The following is a 20,355-nucleotide window of genomic DNA, read 5'->3' on the forward strand; positions in this document are numbered from 1 at the left end:
CCCAGTCAATATTTGGAACGTTGAAGTCCCCCATGACGACTACCCTGTCTCTCTCACTCCTATTGAGAATCATCTTTGCTATCCTTTCCTCTACATCTCTGGAACTATTCGGAGGCCTATAGAAAACTCCCAACAGGGTGACCTCTCCTTTCCTATTTCTAACCTCAGCCCATACTACCTCAGTTGACAAGTCCCCAAACATCCTTTCTGCAACTGTTATACTGTCCTTGCCCAACAATGCCACACCTCCGCCCCTTTTACCATCTTCTCTGTTCTTACTGAAACATCTAAATCCCGGAACCTGCAACAACCATTCCTGTCCCTGCTCTATCCATGTCTCCAAAATGGCCACAACATCGAAGTCCCAGGTACCAACCCGTGCTGCAAGTTCACCCACCTTATTCCGGACGCTCCTAGCATTGAAGTAGACACAATTCAAACCAACTTCTTGCTTGCCGGTGCCATCTGGCGTCCCTGAAACTTTATTTTGGACCACCCTATTCTCAACCTTTTCTGTACTTGAACTACAATTTTGGTTCCCATCCCCCTGCTGAATTAGTTTAAACCCACCCGAACAGCCTTCGCAAATTTTCCCCCCAGGATATCGGTACCCCTCTGGTTCAGGTGAAGGCCATCTTGATTGTAGAGGTCCCACCTACCCCAGAAAGAGCCCCAATTATCCAAGAATCCAAAACCCTCCCTCCTGCACCATCCCTGTAGCCACGTGTTCAACTCCTCTCTCTCCCTATTCCTCGCCTCACTAGCACGTGGCACGGGCAACAAACCAGAGACAACTCTGTTCGTCCTAGCTCTCAGCTTCCATCCTAGCTCCCTGAATTTCTGCCTTAAATCCCCATCTCTCTTCCTACCTATGTTGTTGGTGCTAATGTGGACCACAGTTTGGGGCTGCTCCCCCTCCCCCTTAAGGATCCAAAAACACGATCAGAGACATCACGCACCCTGGCACCTGGGAGGCAACACACCAACCGTGAGTCTCTCTCGTCCCCACAGAACCTCCTATCTGTCCCCCTAACTATGGAGTCCCCAGTGACTACTGCTCTGCTCCTCGTCCCCCTTCCCTTCTGAGCAGCAGGGACAGACTCTGTGCCAGAGACCTGTGCCCCACTGCTTTCCCCCGGTAAGTCGTCCCCCCAACAGTATCCAAAGCGGTGTACTTATTGTTGAGGGGCATGGCCACAGGGGATCCCTGCACTGCCTGCCGGTTCCCTTTCCGTCCCCTGGCCGTAACCCATCTGCCTTTTTCTTGTACCTGAGGAGTGACTACCTCCCTGTAACTCCTCTCAATAACCCCGTCTGCCTCCCGAATGATCCGAAGTTCATCCAGCTCCAGCTCCAGTTCCCTAACGCGGTTTTCAAGGAGCTGGAGTTGGGTGCACTTCCCGCAGATGTAGTCAGCAGGGACACTAGTGGTGGCCCTTACCTCCCACATTCTGCAGGAGGAACATTCAACTGCCCTGACCTCCGTACCCATTATTCTAAATTCCCATTCTGTTAAAAAATAAAGAATAAAAAATAAACTTGTTACCTTACCAATCAGGCACACAGAACCTTTTTTTTTGGTTCGAGGAGGAGGATGGGTGGGAGACACTACCCGAGTAGTGTTTCGGGTAACGCAACCACACAAATATATTATATTGGGTACTGAAGAAGTTAATTTAAATGTCCCCCAACCAGAGATCATAAATGAATCAGGATATCCAGACCTTTGTGAAGTCCAGGTCTGAGGTTTACAAGTCAGGCAACATTGACCTATACAGGAAGTCCAGGTACAACCTTCGTAGAGCCTTCCAAGGCACCAAGAGGCAATACAAAACTAAGCTTGAGACCTGGACTAACCACATGGACACTCATTATTTGTGGCAAGGTTACACAACATAACAAACTACAAAGCAAAGCCGAACAGCGTCGCAGGCAACAGCACATCCCTATTCGACGAGTTCAATGCATTTTATGCTCACTTTGAACAGAAGGCCAGTGAAATTATGTCACCTATACCAATGGCCTCCGATTTAACTGTACCCATGGTCACCGCCACAGATGTTTGATCAACCATTTTGAAAGTGAAGCTGAGAAAGGCAACTGGCCCAGATGGAGTCTCTGGCCGTGCACTCGGATCTTGTGTGGACCAGCTGGTGGGAGTATTCACAGACATCTTTCACCTCGACTTCCTATGATCTGCAGTTCCCATCTGCTTCAAGAATATCAGCATCATCCCTATCCCAAAGAAAAATTATTACGCATGCCTCAATGACTGCAATTCGGTGCTCTGACCTCCAAAATTATGTAGGGCTTTGAGAGGTTAGTCATGGCTCGCTCCAACTCTAGCCAACCAAAGTGCCTGAATCCATTGCAGTTCATCTACCACCGCAACAGGTCCACAGCCAATGCCATTTCCTTGGCTGTACCTTAGATAATGAAGATACTTAAGTCAGGCTCCTACTTATTTACTACAGTTCCACCTACAAGACCTTAAACCCAAAGATTATACACTGAGAGCTATGACTCATCTACCCCTCTGTGACTAGGTCCTCAACTTCCTGACCCATAAACCAAATCAGTAAGAATAGATGACAGAACCTCATCCACCATAACCATCGACACCAGTGCCCCATCAAGGCTGCATACTCAGCCCCTGCTACACTCATTACACACTTTGTGGCCAAATTCTATCCAACTCCATTTACAAGTTTGCTGACAACACCACCATTGTTGGTCATTTCTCAAACATTGACATGACAGAATAGGGGAAAGAGATTGAGTGCTTAGTGGTTTGGTGCGAAGACAACAATCTGTCTTATCAACATCAACAAATGAAGGACTAAGTCATTGACTTCAGGAATGTCCCTATCAACATCAATGGTGCTGAGGTGGAGATGGCGCAGAGTGTCAAGTTGCTTGGGAGTGCTGATCACCAACAGTCTGTTCTGGTCCACCTACCTGGACGCAGTGGTCAATAAAGCACAACAATATTCATACTTTCTCAGGAAGCTAAGAAAATTCAGCATGTCAGCAAGGACTCTTACCAATTTATATAGGTGCACAATAGAAAACATCCGATCTGGATGCAGTGTGGTATGGCAACTGCTGTTACCAAAATCGAAAGAAACTACAGAGAATTATGAACACAGCCCATTCCAACATGCAAACCGGCCTTCCATCCATTGACTCGGTCTATACTTCCTGCTGCCTTGGGAAAGCAACCAATATAATCAAAGATGCTTCCCCTGACGAAAGGACAGTGCTCAGAAAGCTTGTGGCTTTGAATAAACCTGTTGGACTATAATCTGATGTAGTGGGACTTCTGACCCTATCCATCACAGTCCAACACCGGCACCTCCACCCCATGCCTTCCCACCCTAGGTATACTCCTTTCCACCTTCTTCTGTTAAGCAGAAGTTATCAAAGTACAGATAGATAATAAGAACATAAGAACAACAAACAGGAGTAGGCCATCTGGCCCTTCGAGTCCCCTCTCTCCCTATTTATTTCAGAATCCTGTCCCCATCCCCCTTTTCTGATAAAGGGCCTAGGCCCAAAATATCAGCTTCTGTGCTCCTAAGATGCTGCTTGGCCTGCTGTGTTCATCCACCTCCACACTTTGTTATCTGGATTCTCCAGCATCTGCAGTTCCCATTATCTAAGATCATGGCTGATTTTTTTCATGGCCTCAGTTCTACTTATTTACCCTCTGACCATTATCCTTAAGTCCTTTACTATTAAAAAAGTTATCTATCTTAGCTTCAAAAACATTCAAAAGGGAAGCCTCAACTACTTCACTAGGCAGTGAATTTCACAGTTCCACCACTTTTTGGGTGAAGAAGCTCCTCTCCATTCAGTCCTAAATCTGGTCCCCGTAATTTTGAGGCTGTGTCCTCTTGTTCTAGTTTCATCCGCCAGTGGAGAAGTTACCTTCCTCCCTCCGGACCAACCTCAGGGGATCTGTCTCCCACTGTAACTCTCTTGTGGTCCACCTATCTTCTCCTCTATCCATCTTCAGTCCGCCTCCCCCTCTCTCCCTATTTATTTCAGAATCCTCTCTCCATCCCCCTTTTCTGATGAAGGGTCTAGGCCCGAAACATCAGCTTTTGTGCTCCCAAGGTACTGCTTGGCCTGCTGTGTTCATCCAGCTCCACACTTTGTTATCTTGGATTCTCCAGCATCTACAGTTCCCATTATCTCTGATCACAATTTTAACCTCACTGTGAAGCCTTCCAGGATGCCTAACCTGAAGACGTTACCCTCCTCCCTCCGGACCAACCTCAGGGGATCTCTCTCCCACTGTAACTCTCTTGTGGTCCACCTATGTATCCTCTATCCATCTTCAGTCCCCCTCGCTCCCTATTTATTTCTGAATCCTGTCCCCATCCCCTTTTTCTGATAAAGGGTACAGGCCCGAAACGTCAGCTTTTGTGCTCCTAAGATGCTGCTTGGCCTGCTCTGTTCATCCATCTCCACGCTTTGTTATCTTATAGTGGAAACAACCTGCCTGCTTATATCTTATCTATTCCCTCCACAATGTTATATGTTTCTATAAGATCCCCCCTCATTCTTCTAATTTCCATTAAATGTAATTCCTGTGTATTTGCCCTCACCTCATACGCCAAATCTCTTAACTCTAGAATCAACCCAGTGAATCTCCTCTGCACGTGCCCCACCGCCCCCCAACCCCACAGTGCCAGTACATCCTTTCTCAAGTAAGGAGACGAAAACTGCATGCAGAACTCCAGGTGTGCCCCCCGCCTCGCTGCAACATAAACTCCAGATTTTAAACTCAATCTCTCGAGCAATGAAGGACAAAATTTCATTTGCCTCCTTAATTACCTGTTATACCTCCAAAACCAACCTTCTGCAATTCATACAAAAGGACACCCAGGTCCCTCCACACAGCAGCATGCTACAATTTTTTTACTGTTCAAGTAATAGTTCCTTATACTGTTATTCCTACCAAAATGAATGACTTCATATTTATCAACATTGAATTCCATCCACTAGACCTTTGCCCACTCACTTAAATTATCTATACCTGCCTGCAAACTTTGATCTACCACTCATCTTAGTGTCACCTGCAAACTTTGACACACTACACGTTGTTCCCAATTCCAAATCATTTACGTAAATTATAAACAATTCCAGCCCCAGCACTGATCCTGGAAGCACACCACTAGTCACTGTCCGCCAATCAGAAAAGCATTAATTTATTCCCACTCTTTGCTTCCTGTTAGTTAACCAACCCTCTCTCCATGCCAATATGTTACCTGTAACTCCTTGCATGTTTATCTTATGCAGCAGCCTTTTGTGCGGCAGCTTGTCAAAAGCCTTTTGGAAATCTGGATACACCATATCTACTGAATCCCTGTTGTCCACCACGCTTATCATGTCTTCACAGAATTCCAGTAAATCAGTCAAGTATGACCGGTCTTTCATGAACCCATGCTGCATTCGCCCAATGGGACAATTTCTATCTAGATGGCTTGCTACTTCTACTTTGATTGTAGATTCAAGCTTTTTTCCCCACTACAGAAAGTAAGCTAACCGGCGTATAATTCCCCATCATTTGCCACCTCCTTTTTTGAATGGTGGTATCACATTGGCTGTTTTCCAATCTGCTAGGACTGCCCCAGAGCCCAGCGAGATTCAAGGACAGCTTCTCTGTGGCTGCAACATTGTATTCTGCACTCTGGTCTGCTACCCTGATGCACTTTTTTGGTACAATCTACCTGTGTAGCACACAAAATAGCACTTTTCATTGTGTCTCAGTGCAGGTGACAACAGTAAATCAATTAATCACTCAACCAATAAAAAGGATTCTGCTGTCTGTGGCAAGGTGTTTCAAAGACTGACAACCTGTTAAGAGAAGAAATTCCTCCTTACCTCAGTCTTAAATTGGCACCTCTTTGTTCTGAGATTATGCCCTTTGGACCTAGGCTCTCACATGTGGTGAAAAATCCTCTCAGCATTTATTGTTATTTATTGCTTATAACCCCTTGTAAGCCCCTTAAGAATTATGCGTGTTTCAATGAAATCACCTCTCATTCTTCTTATGTCCAGTGAATAAAGCCCCAACCTATTTAGCTTTTGCTCTTAAAACATTTTCTCTATTCTAGTGATCATCCTAGTGAACCTTCCCTGAACTGTCTCCGATGAAAAACCCGCCCCGTAAAGAGAGGAACCAAAACTGCTCACAATACTCCAGATGTGTAACACTGTAATCTGTACTCTGTTCTGCTACCCTGATGCACGTTGTATGGTGTGATCTGCTTATATAGCCTGTCAAAACAACACGCTTCACTGTGTCTCAGTATTTGTGACAACAACACATAAATCAAAATCTCCAGTACCTTGTGTGGTCCCACTAAGACTTTTCTACAACCTATGACACCCATAAATATTGAAAGTAATGGAGAACCAAACCAGGCCCAAATTTCTTTAAAGTTTACGTAACATATAGACAGGATGGTTAAAAAAGCATTTAGCATGCTTGCCTTCATTGCCCAGACCTTTGAGTATAGGAGGTGAGACATTATGTTTAGGTTATACAGGACATTGGTGAGGCTCTTTCAGGAGTATTCTGTCCAGTTGTGGTCTCCCTGTTATTGGAAGGATATTATTAAACTGGACAGGGTTCAGAAGAGATTTACCAAGGTGTCGCCAGGAATGGAGGGTTTGTGTTATAAGTAGAGACTGCATAGGCTGGGATGTTTTTCACTGGAGCATAAAAGTTGAAAGGTGACCTTATAAAAGTTTATGAAATAATGTGGGGTGAATGGCAGGTACTTTTTTCCCTAAGGTGGGGAATTTCAAGACTTGGGGACATATTTTTTTAAGATGAAAGGAGAAAGATTTAAAAAAGACATGGACGATTTTTTTTTACACAGAGAGTGGTTTGTGTGTGAAATGAACTTCCAGAGAAAGTGGTGGATGCGGGTTCAGTTCCAAGGTTGAAAAGACATGCACACAAGTACATGAATAAGTAATTTTTGGAGAGATATGGGCCAAGCACAGGCAGGTGGGACTAGTTTAGTTTAGGATTATGTTCAGCATGGACTGGTTGAACCAAAGGATCTGTTTCTGTGCAATGTGACTCTGTGACTCAGTAATTGGAAGGAAAGGACAGATGTACGTCAATGGGTTTAACTTCAGAAGTATACATCAGATGATGAAATGATAATGTCAGAGTCAGATGAGAAGGTAGAATCATCTGGTAGAGACCAGAAATACAAACTTTGTGTATAAAGAATGCATGTAAAAATCTAGCTGTAAATAAAGAATTCTTGCATAAAAGGCTATGGTCTCAAGCAACCTGTTTTTGGCAGACAAAACAATGCCCAACACAGAAAATGCAACTAAACATTGAGGCTTGTTTGTGTTGTCCTTCAATGTGTGGACGACTGCTAAAATTCTATGTTCAGCTTTGACTTAACTCCATGGATGACAAGGTCCCACATAGGAGACTAATAAAGGAGGTAAAAGCTTATGGAATCCAGGGTAACTTGGCAAGTTACATCCAAAATTACCTTAGAAGTAGGAGACAGAGTGTGGTCGTAGAAGGCTGTCAGTGTGACTGGAAGCCAGTGTGTGCAGTGTAGGGATACTTGCTGTTGTCATTTGTGGCACAGATTATAAGAGTAGGCGTGTTGTGTTGGAGCTGTGCAGAATTTTGGTCATCACCCCGTAGGAAGGATGCACTGGAGGGGATTTAGAGGCAATTCTTAGAGTCCCTACAGTGTGGAAAGATGCATTTGGCCCAACAAAATCTGCACCTACTCTCCAAAGAACATTCCATTGAGGCCCCCACTCTATCTCCATTATCCCAATTTTAAAAAAGCAGGGTCAATCCACCAACCTATACTGTGGAAGGAAACCCACACAGACACAAGGAAAATGTCCAAAATGCACACAGTCACCCAAGAATGGAATTGAATCCAGATCTTTGGTACTGTGAGGCAATAGGGCTAGCTACTGTGCCATCAAGCTACCCAGCTAACCAGGCTGTTGCCTGGGATAGAGCAGTTTAGTTATAAGGAAACAGAAACAGAAATTGCTGGAAAAGCTCAACAGATCTGGCAGCATATGTGGAGAGAGATCAGAGTTAATGTTTCAGGTCAAGTGGTGGTGGGAATCCACAATGCACTGTCTGGGAGAGTAGTTGAGGCAGGAAACCTTACAACTTTTAAAAAGCGCTCAGATGAGTACTTGAAATGCTGTAACATTCAAGGCTATGTGCCACATGCTGGAAAGTGGGACTAATGTAGTTTTATACTAGCTTTTAGTCAGTGCAGACTCAATGGGCCAAAGGACCACTACTGTATTGTATGATTCTATGATTCTGTGTTTGAATTTCTCCAAACAATGTTCAGATCTCAGTTTCTAAGTTGCCACAATACTGTAATACTCCTAAGAAAAATCACAAATAATACCTTCTGTGACAGTGGCTGATGAAAGATCACTGGCCTGAAATATTGAACTGGATCTTGGCTTTGACGTTTCACCCTCAAGAGTTGCCAGGCAATCAAGTGGCCAGCAATTCTCAGTCCCTGACATTACCAACATAAGGAGTGGGCCTGCTACTTTGCAGGAAACCCAGAGAAAAACATTCTCTCACTGAACGGGCTTAGCTGAGTTGCAAGCATTGGTGGTCAGTGGACCTTCAATGGCGATTAATTGATCATTTCAGTGCCTCAATTTGTTGATGGTGGAGCAGGCCTTCAGACAGCTTCCCTGTTGCTCATAAAGTTAAATTATTGGCAGGTGGGGATTGTGCTAATCGCCAGCTGCCTGGGATCAAGGGTCAAATTATAATAATGTTCATTTTCTATGGATACTGCCTGACACGCCAAGCATTTCTGTCAATTTCTATTTCAATTTCAGATTTCAAATGGCTGCAGTATTTAAGAATTATTATTTGTGCCTGACCCATAACTCCTCAACAGGAGCTGTCTACAAAATGCAATTAAATGCCCTCAGTCAATAAAAATCTTCAAAGTCGGTGGCTATAATTCACTAGCATTGTGCTGATTTCTGAAATTGTTTTCCCCTGCAGGTATAACACTTATTATAAGAAGGATATTCAGCTCTGGGTGCATAATCTGACAACATGCACAACCATAATAGAACAGTGGCTTTTAGTTCAAAATCTGTGGATTTATCTTGAGGCTGTCTTTATTGGAGGAGATATTGCTAAACAACTGCCACAGGTAACAACATTAACTTGAAAAACACCAAGTAACATCTAGATACATAGTGCTTTGCATCCTCATTTGCATAATTTCTTAACATTCTATCACAAAACCACTTTCCCAGATAAGATTACACACATTTGAGGGTATTGTTACATTCAAATAGAGCAATTGCAAAACTAAATTACACAAAAGATAAATCGTTGTTGCCATTTAAGAGATTAAGCATTTGTCTGGCTATATAAGCCTTACTAATCATCATGGATCATTTAAAGGTATAGCTTTCTTGAGATCTGGATATCATTCAGGTGTCCTTGACATGTAAGTGCATTGACAAACTGCATTATCGAGGTGTTTCAGAGATAGCAGGAACTGCAGATGCTGGAGAATCTGAGATAACAAGGTGTAGACCTGGGTGAACACAGCAGCCCAAGCAGCATCAGAGGAGCAGGAAGGCCGATGTTTTGGGCCCAGATGCATTTTCATTTCTGAAGAAGGGTCTAGGCCCGAAATGTCAGCCTTCCTCCTCCTCATTTGCTGCTTGGCCTGCTGTGTTCATCCGACTCTACACCTTGTTATCTTATTATCGAAGTGTTCCTTGTTTTCATGGCAGGCATGTTTTCCCTTTCCAAGTGCACCTTTAGATGTATTCTAAATGCAACTGGAACGCTGGGTAGTTACAGTTGTATCATATCCTGAGCTGATTTCTGTTTTTCTCCAAAGTTACCTCATTTGATTTTATCATATTGTTGGACCTAGGATTTACTGCACACTTTGAACACTTCTGGGGATATGATGCGGAGGTGCTGGTGTTGAACTTGGGTGGACAAAGTCAAAAATCACACGACATCAGCTTATAGTCCAACAGGTTTATGTGAAACCACAAGCTTTCGGAGCTCCTTTATCACCTGATGTAGGGGCTGCACAGTGAAAGCTTGTGATTTCACATAAACCTGTTGGACCGTAACCTGATCTCATGTGATGTATGACTTCTTGGGGTTATCAGATTTCCTGGGTAGGATGAATGGCCTGAACCCTTTGGTCTATGTACAGAGTAAGCTGTCCCACATCTGCATTCTGGTTGTGTATCAATCTTTATTCTCCCTCGTTTATGGGAAGTTTCTCTTCTATTCCTAAGAAGTTCAAGTGTGATGGCTTTACAAGGTTCGAACCTGTCTCATGAACAGGTTTTCCACTGGTGACAGTAATACCACGAATAAAGATATCAGAGTGTAACAGCAATATGTGTAAAAGGCCACTTTTTTAACTATAAATAAAATTATGGAGAAATAATACCAACAAATTTAAACCAAGGAACTATGGGATTAGATATTGCAGTTTGAAAAATGAGTTCCTGGATTTTGTTGCTTCTGAAGTGTTGAGTGCAGTGGCTGCTGGTAATATGAACACCATGAGCATCTGTTCTGCGCAGTTTTGCCGAGAGACAGTCTTTTGAGTGGTTTTTCAGTTGAACCATAGTGTCGCTTTGAGAGGGCTCAATGCAGTAAGAACTTCAGGATTGGTTCCTGAGCAATATCGGAGGTCTGTCCAACATGATTCCCCCAGACATTTGATTGGATAAGCTTTTGCATGGAGAGGGAAGTAACTTCCCTGAGATGAGTGCCTGTCAGCTTGCTGTAGGGTGAAAGATTTGAATATTTCTTTCTGTTATTTGTATTCTGTTTCCCTAACTGATGGTATGACTGGACAAACAAATCCCAGAATACAAACTCGCTGATAACTTGATGGTTTGTCAGCCGCAGATTTTCTTCAACAAAATAGATGTTTATTACACAAAAGAATAAATTAAAACATAGACAATTAGAATGATCTTAAATCACACAATAAAACAAAATTTCAAAAAGCCACGAGAACAGTGGATACTAGAAATCAGAAACAAAAACAGAAAAAGAGAAATTGCTGGAAAAACTCATCAGGTCTGTCAGCATCTGTGAAGAGAAATCAGAGTTAACATTTTGGGTCTGGTGACCCTTCTTCAAAACTCAAAACTTCTCCCAACTTCAGAATTTCAGCAAAAAAGATTTCATCCCATTTCCCAACACTCTCAATAACTGAGACTCAATCCAGTGAGCCATTAGCCATCGCAGAATTGTACTCCAACACAATCTACAACATTATAGCTTAGCATCCCCATTCTACGACTACCATCAAGACAGGAGGTCAACCCTGAATCAATGGACAGTGCAAGAGAACATGCCAGCAGAAACCCCCACGGCTATACCATAAAATAAGGTGTCAATCTGGAGAAGGTATAGAAACAAGACTATTTGTGTGCTAAACAACATAACCAGCAAGTGATAGACAGAGCAAAATAATCTCGCAAATAACAGATCAGGTCTAAGCTGTACAGTCCTGCCACATCCAATCATGAAAGGTGGTGGACAATTAAACAACAAATTTGAGGGGGAGGCTCCATAAGTAAGCCCATCCTTAGGATGGGGAATTTCAAGACAAGGGGGCGCATGTTTAAGGTGAGAGGAGAAAGACTCAGAAAAGTCATGGGGGCAATTTTTTTCCACAGAGGATGTTCTGCATGTGGAATAAACTCCCTGAGGAAGTGGTGGATGTGGATACAATTACAACATTTAAAAGGCATTTGGATGAGTACAAGAACAGAAAATGTTTGGAGCGATATGGGCCAGGAGCAAGCAGGGGTACTAATTTAGTTGGGATTATGATCGGCATGGACTTGTCAGACCGAAGGGTCTGTTTCCATGCTGTATAGCTCTATGAGTCTATGAGGACGGTGGAGAGGGGGGATATTATTTTCTGTCTGACAGGCCTGCAGCATCATGTACAATATGCCAAAAGGACTTAATTGATATTGGGTTCTAATAATTTGAGCTGAGTGCAGTAATTGCTCATTAATTATAAATTTGTTGCTACTCAAATGGCAAATGGTCCTATTGTGACCCGAGAAGCATATGCATCTTTCGTTTGCTTTTTCTTCGGTTTTACTATTGCTGAATAAAAGGAAGCATTTTCACGTTTTAAAGCCTTTCCAATATCTGACGGGCCCACATTGAACAATGAGAAGATGTTAAGCTACATTGGATGTTAGGGAATGAATAACACTCCCTTACACAGGATCATAGATATTTTTAATCAACCTGCTCAGATGTGCTATGACACATCTCTGCAGCAGGTGTGACCTGAACCCAGGCCTAATGGTCAAAGATAGGGGCAATACCAAAATGCCAAGAAAGTAAGATAGCATGTGCTGTATAGAAATGTAGTACATAGCTAATGGGACATGCTGACGACAATAGCATGAGAAAACTCGCTAGAGCTTACAGAGAGAAACCCTCCATGAAACTCCCCAAAATTAGTCAATTTCTGGTCATTTTTTTCACCCTCAAGTTGAAGCTAATTTTTATCGTACAACTAAGAATTCATGACTGTGAGTTTCTTTATTCATTCATAGGATCTGGGCATCACTAGGTAGGCAGCATTTATTGCCCGTCCCCAATTGCCCAGAGGGCAGTTAAGAGTCAACCACATTGTTGTGGGTCCGGAGTCACAAATAGGCCAGTCCAGGTAGGGATGGCAGTTTCCTATCCTAAAGGGCTTTAGTGAACCAGATGGGGTTTTCCTCAAAAATCAGAGATGGATTCATGGTTATTCCATCTATTTATTGAATTCAGATTCCAACATCTGCTATGGCAGGATTTGAACACAAGTCCCCAGAATGTTATCTGAGCCTCTGGATTAACAGTCCAGCAATAATACCACTAGGCCACTGCCTCCCCTGCAGTACCCTTTACTTCCATTAGAAAAGACACAAACTGGCTGAGAAGACACAAAAATGTGACAAGTCATCCTTTTCTTTAGAAAGCCACCAAGAAAAGAAAATGAAATGGTGTCAATCCTCCATCTTATTTCTTTATAATCAAAATCTTAGATTTATGAAGACAATAAGACAATACAATTTAAAGAGTTGTTTTTACAATTTTCAAAATAAAAACAATTTGAAAGCTTTATTGAAACTATACCTTTAAAATTTAAAGGTTTTGCAAAAAGCTTTTGCAACGTAAAATCAAGATATAATTTGAAGGAAGAAGCTTAAAGCAATAATTCATTGCAATTGAACAGCTTATTAAAATATTTATTTTTCTTTATCAATGGTTAAACATAGAACTTCAATTATTAAAGGTGTTCTTCCAGCTGTATAATTTGTGTCAAACTTGCATGCAATTGAATTTCATAGAATTTCATAGAACATTACAGCACAGTACAGGCCCTTCGGCCCTCAATGTTGTGCCGACCTGTCATACCGATCTCAAGCCCATCTAACCTACACTATTCCATGTACATCCATATGCTTATCCAATGACGACTTAAATGTACCTAAAGTTGGCGAATCTACTACCGTTGCAGGCAAGGCGTTCCATTCCCTTACTACACTCTGAGTAAAGAAACTACCTCTGACATCTGTCCTATATCTTTCACCCCTCAATTTAAAGCTATGGCCCCTTGTGCTCGCCGTCACCATCCTAGGATAAAGGCTCTCCCTATCCACCCTATCTAACCGTCTGATTATTTTATATGTCTCAATTAAGTCACCTCTCAACCTTCTTCTCTCCAATGAAAACAGCCTCAAGTCCCTCAGCCTTTCCTCGTAAGACCTTCCCTCCATACCAGGCAACATCCTAGTAAATCTCCTCTGCACGCTTTCCAAAGCTTCCACATCCTTCTTATAATGCGGTGACCAGAACTGTACACAATACTCCAAGTGCGGCCGCACCAGAGTTTTGTACAGCTTCACCATAACCTCTTGGTTCCAGCACTCGATCCCTCTATTAATAAAAGCTAAAACACTGTATGCCTTCTTAACAGCCCTGTCAACCTGGGTGGCAACTTTCAAGGATCTGTGTACATGGACACCGAGATCTCTCTGCTCATCTACACTACTAAGAATCTTACCATTAGCCCTGTACTTTGCCTTCTGGTTACTCCTACCAAAGTGCATCACCTCACACTTGTCTGCATTAAACTCCATTTGCCACCTCTCAGCCCAGCTCTGCAACTTATCTATGTCTCTCTGCAACCTACAGCATCCTTCGTCACTATCCACAACTCCACCGACCTTAGTGTCATCTGCAAATTTACTAATCCATCCTTCTACGCCATCATCCAGGTCATTTATAAAAATGACAAACAGCAGTGGACCCAACACCGACCCTTGCGGTACACCACTAGTAACTGGTCTCCAGGATGAACATTTCCCATCAACTACCACCCTCTGTCTTCTTTCAGCAAGCCAATTTCTGATCCAAACTGCTATGTCTCCCACAATTCCATTCCTCCACATTTTGTACAATAGCCTATTATGGGGAACCTTATCGAATGCCTTGCTGAAATCCATATACACCACATCAACTGGTTTAATTCAAATTTAAAGATGAAAATATGAAGATACTTCAGTTTTTCAAAAATTTGAAAAATGCATGTAGAATTTAAATTGAATAATCTAATTCAAAACAAAGAAATTGAGAAATTTATTGAACCTTTAGGCTGATTTATGGTTGTCGATACTCAAGACAGAATGAAATTGGCCAGAACGGAAGAAATAATTCATGAAATACAGATTTGCTTCAGATCAGCACAAAAAGTCACAATCTGAACAAGAAATGTACTGTTTTATCCTTTGGGGCTATTAGGACTCCATACTATTAACAACAGAATGTTACAAAATATACTGATACCTTTAATGAAGACTTAAGATATAATTTGACAACCATTTCAATTTCAGAACCAATGTTATGTAATCTGCAAGGCTCCATAAAAGAATACAATTTCCAGGAAAACATGTTGGCAATTTCTTAACAGATTTTTATGCATTGTCTGAATTTTGTGAATATTAGGTAGTACCAACAGACCTATCAGAGATAGAGTTGTCTTGCTCTCTCTAGAATTGTCTTTCACAATTCAAAAAGAGCATATACCAGAAAAGGTTAGCTATCTTACATTCAAGAATGAGATTTGGAAGACCATAGAAAAATCCAAAGAACAGGTTTACTCCAAAAGACCATCAGATATTATCAACTTAGTGAGGCACAAACATCGCAAAGAGTCATGCAATAAATCAGCACAAATGGTGTTCAGTTCTTCTGATTCTAGTAGTCGGTGCTCAAGATGTATCACAAGAATACCTTTTGGAAAAAAAAGTGCACCTTTTCCAAAAATATACAGAATGTAGAAACAATTGTTGAAATCCTAACATCTTCAGAGTAGTCATTACTAAATATCTATTGACAACATGACTTGTGACACCAAAGACTTTACTGGCCTTATAAGAATACACATTCAAAAAAGAAATATATACCAGTTGAAATCAGCAAATTGATGATGAGCAACTTTTTAGTATTCCCAACAAAGAAGGCTTCACAGATTTGGAAGGACCCTTTATTTGCTTTTAACCCACAAGAGCATCTAATGATCTTGAATTAATCAAAAGCAAAGTTAACACATCAACCAAAAGAAAATGTGAAACGCCTTGCAACAGTATTTAAACGAGATTGTTGTAATCCATTACCCTTTTCAAAGAAGCAAAGATTCTCTAGAAATGATTCTCTGGTCAAATGTCAACACTCATATGTCTTTACAGCAGAAGATATGAATGAAATAAAAGACTCGCCAGTCTTTCCAGTTGTATATTTTCAATATTCACATTTAAGCAGGAGATCATTCACCCATCCAAGTTATCATACGTTAATGAAGTTAGAGATTTGGAAGGAGAAGAGTTGGTGTTAAACCTCATATAAGGAAATGCATCATGGATTAAATGAGGAGAAAATAGTTGTTGGCACATGTTGTATAAGACCGTTGGCCTGAAAAGGGGATATACATGCTGGTCAGTTCTTGTCTGTTATTGTTCCTGTGGACTTTTAGTTTTACCTCAACTATGAACAACCATATAATTTAAGTTAGTCTGTTATTGTCCAGAGATGCCAAGTTTTAAAAGGTGCTAAGCATAATATTTGTAATTACTATTCACCACTTAGTTCTTTCAAACCCATAGGCAAGTACTGCAGGAAGAGTTGATGAAAACATATCCACTAAAAATGTTCCTTACAGAACTGGTATCCACTACAAACATCTTTTACAACTGATTTAAGTGGAAATGGGGCACCCAGAGCTTATAAAACTGTTGCAGAGATGTCTGGTCCAATGACCATTGAAGAGTGTGGATCATGGGAAAAAGCAAAAGTACAAGGCAACTTGAGGAGGAGAAATTTATGGGAGAAGAATGCTCAGTTTTCTTCCAATGATAACTTACTTGCTCCAATTGTGCATCAAAACCATCAAGGAAATTCACTATTATTGACACAAAATCAAAGAGGAAATGCACGTTACCACAACAACAAGGACTCCTTATTTGGGCATGCAGTTAGCTGGACAGTCAGTGTGGACCAGAGTGATACCAACAGTACAAGATTCAATCTCCATTTTGACTGGGATGGATTTGGGATTGGCTCCCCACCCTGCAAAGGCATTCAAAATTGCAGTGGAACATGCATGTTTGCAGACACACTATAGCCCAGAGCTACGAATGGTGATTGCTAAGGGTGCAATTTTCTTTCAGTCACATGACTGAGCAGGCTCTGCAATTTTTTTTTATTCCGTTGTGGGTTTTTGACATCACTGCCTAAGCCAGCATTTATTCCTCATTGCCCAGAGGGTAGTTAAGAGGGACTTGCCGTGGGTCCAGAGTCACATGTAAGCCAGACCAGGTGAGGATAACAGATTCCTTCCCTGAAGAACATCAGTGATGTTTTTCGCCTAGCAATCAACAATGGTTTCATAGCCATTATTAGACTCTAAATTCCATATTTTTATTGAAGTTAAATTGTACCATTCTTGGCAAGATTTGAACCTGGCTCCCCCCAAGAATTATCTGGGTCACTGCAATAATATCAATAATAATAGCAATAATATCATTACCATCTCCTTATCACCTGCCAGGGATTTATAATTGATGTTCCACTTTTTTTAACCAAAGGGTAATTTATTTTCCTTGGCTATCAAATCTTGGAGTGGATCTTGAACCCAGAGCTTGAATCAGAGGTATGGATACTCAGCCCCAGACATAAGACTTCCCCACAATACAGTTTCAAAGCTCTGCAGTTGATGAATTCTATCATTGCTTTTCTAGGAAGCAAAACGTTTTCAAAATGTTGATAAATCTTGGATAAAAATTATGCAACGAGCTCATGAAATTCCAACAGTGGTTCAGTGCTGTGTGGGAGATGACACGATGGGACAGCTTTTACCCCATTTACAGGAGCAACTGGAGGTTTGCCAGAAATCCCTAACAGGGTAAGCCGATCAGTTGACATATAATACTTGCACGTTACATTTGCAATAAGTGTGGCTTACAACCAATAAGGTAAAAGCAAACTGTCATGAAAGAAATAAGACCAGAGACTAGAATTTGTGTGGGAAGATGAATGGGGAGGGAGAAATGGGTTTTCAGTAAGGTAGCACCAAATTTGGGATTAGAAGAAGCTGGACCAATGAAATTTATTTCATTTGAACTAAGCTCGGCTCAGTGAGTTCCAAGCTACTTCCAAGATATATAATTTGGGCTGGAAAAAAAAAGAGAACTTTCGTGAGAAAAGACAACAGTCCAGGTAATGATTTGAGGAATGACAACTAGTGTGTGATCGCAAAAGACAGAATTTTTTCATTTAACCCATTCATAGAATGTTGGCATTGCAAGTTCGCCAATAATTAATTTGCATCCTTAACTGCCCGAGCAAAATGAGCCAGAGTAGGAATAACATTCTGAAAAGTCAGAATTAAAGACTTTTTAACTTAATGCATTCAGCCTTCAGAACTATATAGATGAATTTAGTTGAGTCAGTAACTTAGTGGTAATGTCATTGGACTAATAGTCCAGAACCAAGGCAAATTTGCTTAAAACTGCCGTTGGCTGGGGCAGCATTTATCACCAATCCCTCATTGCCAGTAAAGGTGATGGTTAACTGCCTTCTTGAATTGTTACAATACATTGGAGCCTTAAGTAAATGATAGGGAAATTATTGCAGAAGATTCTTAGTGAAAGGTTAATTCTTGGTGAAGGAGTGTTTTTCTGACTGGAGATCTGTGACCAGTGGTATTTTGTCAAGATTAGTGCTGAGACTCCTGTTGTTTGTAATACATATGAATGATTTGGAGAAGAATTTAGGTGGTCTGATTAATAAGTTTGTGAATGACACAAAGATTGAGGGAGCTACAGATAGTAAAGAGGATTGCCAGAGGATACAGCAGGATAGAGATAGCTGGAGACTTGGGCAGAGAAATGCCAGTGAGAATGTAAACTAGACAAATGCAAAGTGATGCATTTTGGAAGACCTAATGCATGATGTAGGTTTACAATAAATAGCAGAATCTTCTGTGGCATCAGCTTAGAGAGGGATCTAGGCACACAGGTCCAGGGTTCCATAAAAATGGCAACATAAAGGGATAAGGTGGGGGGGAAGCCATATGGCATGCTTGCCTTCATCAGTCAGGGCATAGAGTATAAAAATTGACAAGTCATGTTGCAGCTGGAAAGAACTTTAGTAAAGACATGTTTGGAATATTGCATATAGTTCTGGTCACCAGAAGGATGTGATAGCTTTGCAGAGAGTTCAGAAATGGTTTACCAGGGTATGGCCTGGTTGGAGGGTATTAGCTATGAAGAGAGATTGAACAAACTTGATTTGTTTTCACTTCAACATCGAAGAATGAGGGATGACTTGACTAAAGTTAACAAAATTCTGAGAAGTGTGGATTGAATGGATAGTTGGAGTCCTTTTCCCAGGGTAGAAGTGTCAGTTACTAGGGGGCGTAGATTTAAGGTAAAGGGGTGCATGTTTAAAGAAGAGAGGATAGGCAAGTATTTTTCACAGAGGGTGTTAAGTGCCTGGAATGCACTACCAGATGAAGTGGCGGAGGTAGATAAAACAGCAATGCTTAAGAGGCATCTTGACAGATATCGTAGAATCATAGAATCCCTACAGTGTGGAAACAGGCCTTAAGCCCAACAAGTTCACACCAAACCTCACACCATCCCACCCAGACCCATCCCCCTGTAGCCTACCTAATCTACACCTCCCTGAACGCTATGGGCAATTTAGATTAGATTAGATTCCCTACAGTGTGGAAACAGGCCCTTCAGCTCAACAAGTCCACACCGCCCCTTGGAGCATCCCAGCCAGACCCATCCCCCTATAACCCACACATCCCTGAACACTATGGGCAATTTAGCATGGCCAATCCCCCTAGCCTACACATCTTTGGACTATGGGAGGAAACCGGAGCACACTGAGGAAACTCACGCAGACACGGGGAGAATGTGCAAACTCCACACAGACAGTCGCACGAGGCTGGAATTGAACTCGGGCAGGGAATAGAGCGATATAGATCATGTAGAGGGCACAGATTTTTAGTTTAGAAAGTCATCAAGTGTCTGTACAGTCTTGGTGGGCCAAAGACCCTGTTCCTGGGCCTTACTGTTCTTTGATATTTGGTCTTTCAATATTGGATCAGGCAAGATCATATTAAATGGCTGAGCAGGCTCAGCCAAGTGGTCTACTTCAGTTCCTATTCCTTCTGTTCTAATGATCTTGTGGTCACATTGCACCAAATGCCATAGTGGGATTCAAACTCATGTCCCTAGAACATCTTAAAATTCCTTTCCTGATGAACAAACATGGTTTTCACCAGAATGTTGAAAGATGAAGCTCCAAGTTCATCTGCTTTACCTGTCGTACCCCTCATATTAAAACAAATACACATCAGACTGAAGTGGCCTTCAGGATTAAAGGTCTAGGATTAAACGCAGGATTCTTGGCAGTGTGGAGGAACAGCAGGATCTTGGTGTTCAAGTGCATAGCTCCCTCAAAGTTGCCACCCAGGTGGATAAAGTTGTTAAGAAAGCATATGATGTTTTGGCTTTCATTAACAGAGGGATCGAGTTTAAGAGCCGCGAGGTTATGCTGCAGTTCGACAAAACCCTGGTGAGACCACACTTGGAATATTGTGTCCAGTTCTGGTCGCCCTATTATAGGAAAGATGTGGAGGCTTTGGAGAGGGTGCAAAGGTGGTTTACCAGGATGCTACCTGGGCTGGAGGGCTTGTCTTACGAGGA

General features: G+C 41.9%; 1 protein-coding gene across 1 annotated transcript in view; it reads left to right on the forward strand.

Annotated features, from left to right (window-relative positions):
• The window catches only part of LOC125452340 (dynein axonemal heavy chain 8-like), a 1,165,100-nt gene that overhangs the window by 664,990 nt on the left and 479,755 nt on the right, over positions 1-20,355 (forward strand). Inside the window, exons 42-43 of the mRNA XM_059645122.1 lie at positions 9,062-9,215; positions 17,374-17,537. Coding sequence (XP_059501105.1) covers positions 9,062-9,215; positions 17,374-17,537 — 318 coding nt within the window. The remainder of the gene's footprint in view (positions 1-9,061; positions 9,216-17,373; positions 17,538-20,355) is intronic.

Source organism: Stegostoma tigrinum, chromosome 4 (assembly GCF_030684315.1).
Source record: "Stegostoma tigrinum isolate sSteTig4 chromosome 4, sSteTig4.hap1, whole genome shotgun sequence".
NCBI lineage: Eukaryota > Metazoa > Chordata > Chondrichthyes > Orectolobiformes > Stegostomatidae > Stegostoma > Stegostoma tigrinum.